Source organism: Pongo abelii, chromosome 7 (assembly GCF_028885655.2).
Source record: "Pongo abelii isolate AG06213 chromosome 7, NHGRI_mPonAbe1-v2.0_pri, whole genome shotgun sequence".
Lineage (NCBI taxonomy): Eukaryota > Metazoa > Chordata > Mammalia > Primates > Hominidae > Pongo > Pongo abelii.
Window position 1 is genome coordinate 95,019,534 of NC_071992.2, and position 11,512 is coordinate 95,031,045.

Here is an 11,512-nt window from a genome sequence, read left to right on the forward strand (position 1 = left end):
GGTACAGCGGGAAGGGACATCGTCTACCCCTCAGCTCTTCTTCCTCCTCCAGCACCTCAGAGGGTCTGGGTGGAGATTCATGTTCTAGGCCAGTTCTGAGTCTAGTATTCCTCCATGCCTTCCCTTCCCAACGTTAACTACGCTAGCACTGAGGACGGGAGAAGAGAAAAGAGGGAAGGAAACATCTTCCCACATAAGTTGGGGGAGGCTGCCAGGAACCTGCGTTCTCACTTTGGCTCTGTTTTCCATCTGCTGCCGGAGGCCTCTGCTGATGTGATGCTTTCCAAGTGGGTGATGTGCGTGGTATTTTAGGGGAGATGTTCAGTTTCATCCTAATCCCCTGCGTTTCAAGAACCACACCCTGCGAAGAGAAGGAGGCAGCTGTTTCCCTTCAACTCTGACAGCAGCTCAAGCTTCAAACCCACTTTCTATAAATCCTGGAGCCTCATGCAGCCAGTGCAATCCCTCATAAAACTTTCAACTCACCTACTCCCTACAGGGAGGGGAGAAGCTAGGCCACTCCTCATCATGTCCATGATCTCCTTTTTCATCCCTTTCCCCATCTTCTTATGTGAGCTGGGATGAGGTTCAGCTATGGGGGCTATTGTTGAACATGGAAAGGATAGTTTAGGCTCCTGTTAAAAAATCCTGTCAGAAATATTGGGTCCCAGGTTGATTTGGGTTCCTTAGAATATGAAGTACTTACTGCTTCTGTGCACTCAGCTTATTACCGGACAACAGAAAAAGCTGTACTCAAAATCCTGTTACAAACCCATGGCTGCTTGATGGCCAGAACCACGGTCAGAATTGCAGGCCCCTTCCCGTCTCAACCCCACGGGTCTCTGCCCTGTGCGAGGATGTGGGTCTCCACCTGAGAACCTCTGGCCTCTGTTTTCTTTTTTTTATTATTATTATTATACTTTAAGTTTTAGGGTACATGTGCACAATGTGCAGGTTAGTTACATATGTATACATGTGCCATGCTGGTGTGCTGCACCCATTAACTCGTCATTTAGCATTAGGTATATCTCCTAATGCTATCCCTCCCCCCTCCCCCCACCCCTTCTGGCCTCTGTTTTCATAAGACCGTGTCTTTACATATGGAAACGAATAATTTCCTAGTCACCCTTCAGCCTCCAACTTATCACAGACTGTATCTTAGTTTCTTTAACTTCTTCACGTTTAGTCTAAACGCTTCATCTGTGTTGCTGTCCTATAAACCCTGAGTGGTATGTACTCTGTTCCCATAATAGAACTTCTGTTCTTCTCTCCATTTTTATAAATACAGTTGGCTGGGCGCAATGGCTCATGCCTGTAATCCCAGCACCTTGAGAGGCTGAGGTGGGTGGATCATCTGAGGTCAGGAGTTCAAGACCAGCCTGGCCAACATGACATAACCCGGTCTCTACTAAAAATACAAAAATTAGCTGAGCGTGGTGGCATATGCCTGCAATCCCAGCTACTCAGGAGGCTGGAGTGGGAGAATTGCTTGAACCTGGGAGGTGGAAGTTGCAGTGAGCTGAGATCGTGCCATTGCACTCCAGCCTGCGCAACAGAGCAACTGTCTCAAAAAATAAAATAAATAAATAAAAATACAGTTGCTGTGCTCACCCATCCCCATCCCAAAGGTTGTACTAAAATGGGGGAAGATCAAAAACACTGAGACACCCTAACTGGAGAGAAGGTGGAAGTGAAGATAAATTGAGAGCCTGTGTCTTCAGAGGAGAGTGGGGGCTTTTGTGGGGGATATAAGAAAGGTGGTTGGATGCAGTGGCTCACGCCTGTAATTCTAGCACTTTGGGAGGCTGAGGTGGGCAGATTGCCTGAGCTCAGGGGTTCGAGACCACTCTGGGCAACACAGTGAAACCTCGTCTCTACTAAAAATACAAAAATTAGCCGGGCGTGGTGGCGGGTGCCTGTAGTCCCAGCTACTCAGAAGGCTGAGGCAGGAGAATTGTTTGAACCCAGGAGGCGGAGAGCGAGAGTCTACCTCCAAAAAAAAAAAAAAGAAAGGTGACCAATATCCCTACATTCCCACTAGGCACACGGAAGTGGGAATAAATAAGGAAATAAATAAATAAGGAAATAGACTTGAAGAATGATGTTTGAGTTTGGTTTTTTTTTTAAAGCAGAATTTTGGCTGGATGCAGTGGCTCACACCTGTAATCCCAACACTTCAGGCAGCCAAGGTGGGAGGATCGCTTGAGTCCAGAAGTTTGCATACCAAGATCCTGTCTGTCTATAAAAATAAAAATAAATAAAAGCAGAATTTTATAATAGTGAAGAGGAAGTACTGAAGTGAAACATAAAATTGCCTTCCCTGGGAGTACTGAAGGTGGGAGCTGGAGGATAAAGACCTGCCTGTCTGGCTGTCTTTTGCTCTGCCTTTTTTTTTTTTTTTTTGACAGTTTCGCTCAGGCTGGAGTGCAATGGCACAATCTCGGCTCACCACAACCTCCACCTGCCGGGTTCAAGCAATTCTCCAGTCAACCTCCCAAGTAGCTGGGATTATAGGCATGTGCTACCATACCTGGCTAATTTTGTTTTTTTGTTTGTTTGGTTTTTTGTTTTTTTTAGTAGAGATGGGTTTCTCCATGTTGGTCAGGCTGGTCTCAAACTCCCGGCCTCAGGTGATCCGCCCACATCTGCCTCCCAAAGTGCTGGGATTATAGGCATGAGCCACCCTGCCCGGCTGCTCTGCTTCTTAGTGGAGACCAAGGGGGCAGATAGGATTCATTCACTCATTCAACAAATACTTACTGAGAGCCTCTAATGTGCTAGGCAATTTTAAGTGACAGAACTGTAGAAGTGAACAAACCAGGCAAAAACAGATAATAAACAAACAATCAATGAAATATCTATTCTGTCAGATAATTCTGGGTACGGTGGAGATAAACAAAAGAAGAAAGGGAGGTAGGGGAGAGGTGGATGTGGGGATGAGAGAGTGAGAGTGGAATGATTGTTTTAAATAGAGTTGTAAGGAAAGACCTGGTGGAGAAAGTGACCTTTGAGCAGAGCCCCAAGTAGAGATTACAGATAGGTCAGCAGACCGTTGGGGGAAAAGCATTCCAGGCAGAGGCAACGGCCAACGCAGAGGCCTGGAGATGCAAACATGTAGAGCACATTCCCACAACAGCAGAGAGCAAGTGTGGCTGGAGCAGCGAGGAGGGGCGAGTGGTAGGAAATGAGGTCAAAGAGGATGATCAAAGCCTCAGATATGTCATTCTTTAATTTTATGATTCAATGCAGCATTTATGGAACATCCCTAAGCACCAGGAACAAAACCATGCCTGGGGGAGGCATTTAAAAAAAAAAACAAACAAAACTAAAAGTAACTACAGAAACTGTTTAGGTATCAACTCTATCAGAGGTAACTGCCAGTCTCTTTCTGGCTAAAATATAACGTTTTCAAGTCTCTTCTGCTACATCAAGCCATAGATAACCTACCAACCATCTATGATTAAGAGTTCTCAAATTTAGGCATGGTCTTTTAACTTGACTGTAACAAAAAATACCAACATAGGAGTAAATTCAATGGGAAATTTTACAACCAAACTATAAAGAAACATAATGTGGCAGTGGATTAACGCAAAATCCAGACACCTGTCTGTGTTCCTCAGACCCATCTCTTAGGGACATTTGTTTACCTTGAATTTTGCTGGGATTTACAGGCTTGGGGGAACAGTTCTGTGACAAGTGCCTGTCAATACCTACAGACAGCTCAAAAAGAAAGGCCTGGGTTTCTTTTTCCTTGGCTTTCTTCTCGCCTCTCCCCACCCCCACCCCAGAGCAGAACACTGAAGGATCTGAGAGAAAAACCCTGCAGCTCATCAAGATCAAGGCAGGCATTATATTTCAAGTTGAAGTTCAAAACAGCTTGCTTTTTGCTGAGACGTCTTACTTCCTGAAATCAGATGGCGCCTTTTAGTACTTCAGTGTGCTGAGTCACAAGCGACCTACACACTCGCTCTTTCATTTCAGGCTGCCAGGCTGAGAACTCGTCTTCCTCCATGGTAAAGGGAACGCAAGGACCCAGTTGAGAACACCTTTGGAAGAGGTTTCTGTGAAGCAGAAACCTCTCTCCTTGCTTTATTTTACCTTGAGGAAATTGGACAGCCCAGAAGTAATTTTTTTAAAAAACTCTGCACGTAATCTTTACATGATATCACCTACAGCTGCCTAAAGACTGCAGTGTTGATTTTATTTTAGCTTATGTTTACCCATTTATTGTAGCGTATTCAAAGCATGGATGACAAAGATATTAGAAAATTCTAGCCCTCCAGAGAGCCATTCAGATTAGAGCCCTGGAAGCTGAGAAATAGTTGTTGCCCATGGCTCAGTCTTGCTGGAAGACAGGTTTTGGTGAATTAGTGACCAACCAATAAAAATTGGACGATTTCACATAAAAAATCCAAATTTGGAGATGCCTTTGCAAACTTGAAAGATCTGCTAATGCTGGACTGAAATTTCTGCATGGGAACAATCGGCGACTCCTTAGCCAGACCTGGAGACAGAATGGGTGCTGGGAACATGTGACGTGCTCCCTGGATCATCACTCAGCTGATACCACTGCATTCCTCCCCAGTAGTGCCTGTCCCTGTCACATGCACCTGGGACCCTCACCCAGTCCAGCCACTTTATTTGACAGATGAGGGAAGTGGGGTTCAGAGAATCATAATGACTTATCCAGTGTCACCCAATTAAGTAAAAGCAGGAGCCAAAATTCTGGTCCCCTTTCCAAGATGCTCTTATTCCCTGGGACTCCAGTTGTAAATGAAATTGGGCCACATTTGAAGCAGTGTTTCAGATGATATTAGCTCTGAAGTGATTTTAATTATAAATCATCACTAGAAACTAATGAAGGCATCAAAGCTGTGATACTGGTATAGATGGGAAGGGCTGGGGAAAAGTATAACTAGGAGATAAAACATTTCCTGAGGGATTTCAAATTTAAGTAATCTATATTTAAAATATCATGATTTTAGTGAGTCACAGAGTGGGGCAATGAAAACCTGGATAAAAATCACATCCTCATTTAACTGGACTGAATAAATTGGAAACAATTATTCCTTGGATTTTTAGAGGCTTTTTTAAATACAAGAATTCTGCCCATCTATCTACTTCATCATATTAATTCACGGTAATACATTAAATGAAAATAAATGAGTAATTATTGAAGCCCTTCAAGATTCTTTAAAACCAATGATTTATTTTCCTTATAAGGTAAACTTATGCATTCTCTGAAAAAAATTTGTTTACACTGATAGATGTATTATCAATGTACATATAATACAAAAATATGCTGGCCCTGATAACCCTGGTGTTATTTTTTTCCTAATTGCATCAACAGAATAGAAATGGGAGTTTTCCTAAATTAATTTTTCTATACACTATTGGTACATAGTCGTACTCCATCCTGCTTCCTAGGAAGCTCACACTCCACCTGCACCATCTTCAGATACTTTTCACCTTGAAAGGGCTTGAAAAGAAACCAGAATATTTCCATGGAAAAGTATGTAATCTGGAAATGAACTGCCACGCCTCCCGCTAACCAGATATAGCTATCATTGATGAGACAAGTGGAACATGCTACATGTTTTACAGTTCCACAGCTCTTTCAGCAGAGCCAGCAAATGAGAGGCTTCACTTCTTACCACATTAGCAGCCATCTAAACCTATGTAACAGTAAGAGATAGTCGAAGTACAATGCTGTTCAGTAATGCTGTAATGTCACTGGAAATCGCGGTTGCTAAAATTAAACTGACACTTGGCAGAAATTAGCATAACACTTTCCATCACAGTCTTATGACAGAAAGAGTGTCTGCATGGCACAGGCAATGCTGAGAGCAGAGCTGTGCATCACAAGAGGGATCAACGTCTGAGGCCATGCAGAGAAAGCTTTGAAGGGATTGGAAACCCACAATCACAAAAATGCCACAGTCTCCCATCCCTTCACAGGGACACAGAAGTCGAAGCTCAAATTCAAACTCCAAACTTCTCTTTGCCTTCTGACTGTGTTTTTTCACCAGATGGGAGGAGGAGCTCCGTGTTTGGGCAAAGCAAAGGAAGGCTTTATTTTATCATCTGCCAGCATGGGTTTTCTCCTTCTCCTCCCCACCGCCCTCAGGATCAAGATGAACTCCTTAGGAGCACTCCTTAATTGGCAGAGGGCTATTTTTAAGGCAATGGGAAGACACTCCTCTCCCCTGGAGCCCAGAATACTCCCTCCATGCTGGCAGTGTTTTGTTCTAACCTAAAGCATATGTCAGCTTCACTACACAGCTCAGGAGTCCAGTGCAACTAAAGAGTTAAATTCCTTGGAAATAAGACCAGTGAAGACTCCTGGAGCTGTGCAGGTGCAGAATTACAGCCTGCCACTGCGCATCAGGCCACAGATTCCCGAGCCCCTGCACGGGGTCTCAGGGATAGCAACATTTGGGTCTTCTTGTTTTGCCATTTAAAAAAATTAATAAAAGAAATAAATTTCCATTCTCTCAGCGTAGAAATGAGCACATAATAGGTACTCTCAGTAAATATTTGTCAAATAGTCAACACGGTTTTAAAATATTTCATCCAAGCTCCTTTCAACCCCTGTAAGTCTCAGTCTGATTTCAGCTTTCCTAATCCACAGATGGCCAGTTTAGGGCCAGATCATCTGACATAAGAGCAAAAGGGCTATGTCCCCTTGTAGGAGGCAGGGCAAAGCTCTGCATTGTAATGAAGTCACCTTATTCAATGGCACGAATTCACACAGTTTAGAAGTCCAAGAATAATGAAACTGGTAAACATACAAACCAATCAAGCAAAATGAAAACCAAGGAAAGTTTATCTTTTCTTAGCCAAGAGGAGGAAAGGCCAAGGTATGTAAGACATACACCACAGAATACTTTGTTCTTTCTTTTTTATTTAGTCACAACACATCAGTACAACAGAGGTCAAACCCAGTTCAGTGGAGGTCGTTTAATTACACCTGCTAAAAGAATAAACCTGAAAAATGATATTTTATAGCCCAAATCAAATTAAATAAATCAAAGAGAAGGAGGCAGGAAAGCCCTTTTAAATACCTTGGCAACCACAGTTCCATGCACCAAAAGGAAAACTCACATAAAAATTTCCAGTTAAAAGAAAATATGGCAGTTCCAGGAAAATTAGGTTATGCATTTAACAGGTTCCACTGTACTATTCAATTGACCACTTGCACACCATGATCACTTATCCATGTTAACATTTGTGAATTTGAGATCCGTGTGATTAAAAATTCATTGTATTGCTGGGGCTGGTAAATGCAGGTGTATTCTATTCAATTACCTTCAGTTTCCTTTCCGCCAACACTCCAAATGAGACCTAACCTATCAGCGGCTCTCTCCTAACTAAATCAGAACTGCCAGTCCTGGCAGATACCAGCAGCTGGCCAGATGGATTCAGGGCCACCAATAGTTTGTACATTCACCTTTCTGCTATAGGAGGCAGAGAATTTACTAGTCTTCTTTCTTGGATAAAGCTGATCATCTGATTTGTCAACGCTTTGTTCAGAAATATAAAATTCAATATAGTTCCCCTCCCCCCAAAAGAATATTATTTATACAACACCTTAATCTGTCAAAATATTAACAAACAGAATCATGTTAACATTAAGCATAGTGGTTTGGAAAATTAATTCTAAAAACAGACCGTAACTATACAAGGAGGAAAACAGACCAAAAATACTAAATGTTAAGATTCCCCAAATTTTGAGGTAAAAACGGAATCATTCTGGTTTACAAAGTAAATTAGGCACAGTACAAACCTATCACAAAGTGTTGGCTTATACTCACTATTTCAATTTAATGTCTTGAACAAAATTTAACAACTAGTTTTTAAAAATTGCTAATACATGACGTGATGAAAAAAACATTAAAAAAGAAAAAAGTAAACCAACAAACCTTTAGTCTTTAAAAAAAAATTATCTGAAAGTGTACCTTTTTCCTTTTTACTTTTACTGACGACTTTAAGGTGATGTTGGCAACAGTCCAGCCCAGCTGGGATTTTAAACTTTCCCCTCCCTCATTCTACATCAGTTCTTTAAAAAGCTCCAATCTCCGTCCCCCAAGGTCTATAGGGCTTGCCAAGGTTTGCAGCCTGCGTGGGTGCTGAAGGGCTCAGTGCATTGGGAGACAGTAAGTGGAAGGAGCCGAAAGAGAAGGGGAAGGCCGACAGGGAGGCCACTGAGGAGAGCAGAGGCGGCGACAGTTTGGAGGCGGAGGTGACCACAGGGAGCACCGGTCCGAGGCTGCCGCTAGGGGGCGCTCGCAAAGCAGGCGCCTCCGGATGTGCCGAGCCCAGCCTGCCCTGGTGGTGCGGTTCCGTGGGTGAGGCCGTGGTGCCCGCGTTCCCGTGGCCGTTCTGGGGCAGCAACAGCGGGTGCGCGATGTGCGGGTGATGTCCGAAGACGGTCCCCCAGGGAATGTGTCCGAGGCCCGCGTGGGCGCCGCTCGCGGCTTCCCGCTGGGAAGCGTAGTTGTTGAGATGCGAGACCAGTCGAACTCGAAGCGGGTCAGAGGCATCTAGTCCTTCAATGATGCTCAGATAACGGGCAACTTCTGCCAGGCATTCCCGAAATCCCAAACTCCGATAGTCCATAGCAAGGGCGTGCGCGTCAAAGTAACCTAAGGAAAAGAACAAAAGAAAAATCTCAGGGCTTTGCCCGTTTCCCTCATTTCTTCAGTCCCAGAGACAGCCCTTCCTGGCAGATACCTGCATCCCTTAAAACACAACAGTCAAGGGTTCTTCCGAAAGTCTAAATACTTTGGAGTCAACAAAAATCTTTGCATTAATCAACATAAGCAGAATGTGTTTGGTAATGCAAGTTCAAAGCCCAATTAGAAGCTGCAGAGCAGAAATTGGAATTATACCCTACCAGCGGATGAAACTATGTTCATTCCTTTAATGTTTTCCCTCAACAACAACAAAAAATACATCAAGGACAGAGAAACCACAGAGCAGTGAAATTCGTTAGACACACAGATGTAAGTTATCATCGCGGAGCTTTTAGGCACTTGGACCTCAGTAAAGCATTTTCCTGCTGGAGAGACAGACACACAGACCTTGGTCTCCTGTTAGGTTTCCTCTACTTAACCACAATACATTTCTTTCCTCAAGAGGCATGTGGCAGCACATTTTTTTTTAATCCCATATACCAAAATAAGACCACATATTGTTTTTAAATGCTTTTTCTCAAAATAGCAATGGACAAATGTGAAAGCTACCTGATCTGAATCAAGGCTGTCACAACTTTCGAAGACCTCACAAATAATAGGTATTTTTCCAAAAGATGCACTAGCTCAATCTGCAGAGAGCTGGGGTGGTGAATTCACTGGAGAAGATTCTATGTGCAATTGAAAATGTACTGACAGGGAACTGCACACACCACACACCGTTCTCTCCCCACCCCCAAAGAAAAATCAGGCAGCTACTGCACCAATCCTGGCCTTCAGCCGCTGCTCACTCTATGCCAACCACTCAGAGCCCCCACTAGGTCTAGGAGATGTACCTTTCCCTCCTGCCGTATGCAGCATTTTCAGGTGATCCACGGTCATCTGCAGGATCTCGGCTTTTTCTAGCTTAGCAGATCCCTAAAGATGAGAATGGCAAAAGATTGATTTGGCACAAGTTCCTTTGGGGAACAATTTAAAATATGCAAATATATATACAAAGATATATGCTTTGTAAATCGTAAAGCATGGACTAAAGCAAAATCAGTTGTCTTCACAAAATACACCGGCATCTGTGTACGAATTCATCTAAGCACAAGCAACACAGCTATTTTCCAAGGCGGATGAGATTAATGGGGGGAAGATTCAGAAGGTGCAGATAGCTATGCTGAGAGCTTTACCTACTTGCTCCATTACCTGCTTCTCAAAAGCACTGGGTACCAGCCTTCTCAGCTCAGACAAACTGTTATTGATCCGGTCTCGTCGGCGCTTCTCAATTATCTGCAGAAGGCAAGCAAAACAAAGGAAGGCATTACCATTACGACTGTAAATTTCCAAGACAAAAAAAAAAGGTGGTTATTTCCGTTAATCAATAACAAAAATAAAAAGAGAGTGTAAAGAGACTCACTCCTCTCCGTCTTTTTCTGGCCAAAATCTGGGAAGATGTAGTTGGGGACATGGAACCTAGAGCCGAACTCAAGTTTCTGAAAAGAGAAAAAGAACAAACAAAAACTGAAATCGCCGTTAAACGAGGAGAGGTGATCTGAGAGGTCGCCCCCACACCCTCCCCGCACTCAGACTTTTTTTGCCACTTGGGCTGGAAGGCGCCTAGGGGTTCCCTGGCCGCAGGCTGCCGCCAGCCTGCGACGCGCGGAGGTCAGCGCAGGGCACAGGCGCGCCAAGGGTCCTAGCCCGATGTCACCGCGGCAGGCCTGCGCTCGCCTCCCGCTCTGGCTCCGCTCCGCCGCCGCCAGCTCACCCATTCTCGTCCGCACTCTCCTTCTCCACCTCGATGGTCTCGTCCAGCTCGCTGTCCGAGGAGCTGTACTCGGGGTGAGCTCGCTTCATGCTGGTTGCCTGGGGGATCCAGGGGAGGGTCGGCGCGGCGGGCAGGGAGGAGTTAACTACAGCGGCGCCTCTCCGCTCTCGGCTGCTCGCGTTCCGCACACACTGATCCCGCTCACGCTTTGCCTCTGGTTAAAACTCAACCATCCTTTCCCACGCTGAGCCCCTTCCCAGGGCCCTGGGGAGGGCGGGGGAGTGGGGAAGGCGGGCGAGGGGGCGGAGAGGCGGGGGCGGCAACTCCAGGGCAACAGCCGCCCCCCAGGCCAATCCGGTTTCTCGCGCCGCTGATTGGCAGCCGCTCCGGGGAGGGGCGGGAGCGAGGCCGAGGGCGCGAGCGGACCGCGCCCCCACCCTCTGCGCCCGCCCCTACCCGGCGGCCGTGCGTCGGCTCCGCGGGGGCTCTGCCCGGCCTGCACTCAGTGGAAGGAGGAGGCGCGGGCGGCAGGGAGGCGCGGGAGGCCGGGCCGGGACACAAGCCCGTCGGCGGCCACGGCTCCTCCCCGCCCCGCGCGCCCCGATTGGCCTGGCCGCGCGCCAGGGCCGAGCCTGCAGCGCCTCCGGTGAGCCGCACGCGCCGCGGGCCGTGGGAAAGTGCCGGCGCCGCGGCCGCCAGCCAATCCGGGCGGCCGGCGACGAAGACGGCGACGGCGGCGGCCGCGCTGGCGGCGGCGGTGGCGGCGCTGGGCGTCCGCATGAATGGAGAAAAATGGGCAGGCGGGGAGGCGGGCCGCGCGAGGGCGCGCCGGCGAGGGCTGGGCGGCCGCGGGCCGGGCCCCCAGTGTGAACCTGTAATCGGAGCCTGGGCGCCGGCCGGCCTCGGAAGCCGCCGCCTAGCGCCACCGTAAATCTCGCCCGCGTGGCCGCCAGTGCCCGGCGGCTGGAGGCGCGCGCTGTTGGTGGGGCCGTGCCGGGTGCACCTGGCAGGGCTGCGCGCCGGCGGCTCCGCGGAACCCGCAGGGAGCTGGGAAAGGGGGCGC

The 11,512-nt window shown here is 46.9% G+C and overlaps 1 protein-coding gene across 3 annotated transcripts; it reads right to left on the reverse strand.

Annotated features, from left to right (window-relative positions):
- Nucleotides 1-6,884: 6,884 nt before the first annotated feature.
- HEY1 (hes related family bHLH transcription factor with YRPW motif 1) lies at nt 6,885-10,937 on the reverse strand. 3 transcript variants are annotated; one of them, XM_009243895.4, is made up of 5 exons: nt 10,450-10,937; nt 10,099-10,174; nt 9,876-9,971; nt 9,530-9,611; nt 6,885-8,645 (listed from the first exon to the last, which is right to left on the reverse strand). In XM_009243895.4, the coding sequence occupies exons 1-5, from the start codon at nt 10,536-10,538 to the stop codon at nt 8,062-8,064; spliced, it is 927 nt and encodes a 308-aa protein (XP_009242170.1). In that variant the 5' UTR covers nt 10,539-10,937; the 3' UTR covers nt 6,885-8,061.
- Nucleotides 10,938-11,512: the final 575 nt, after the last annotated feature.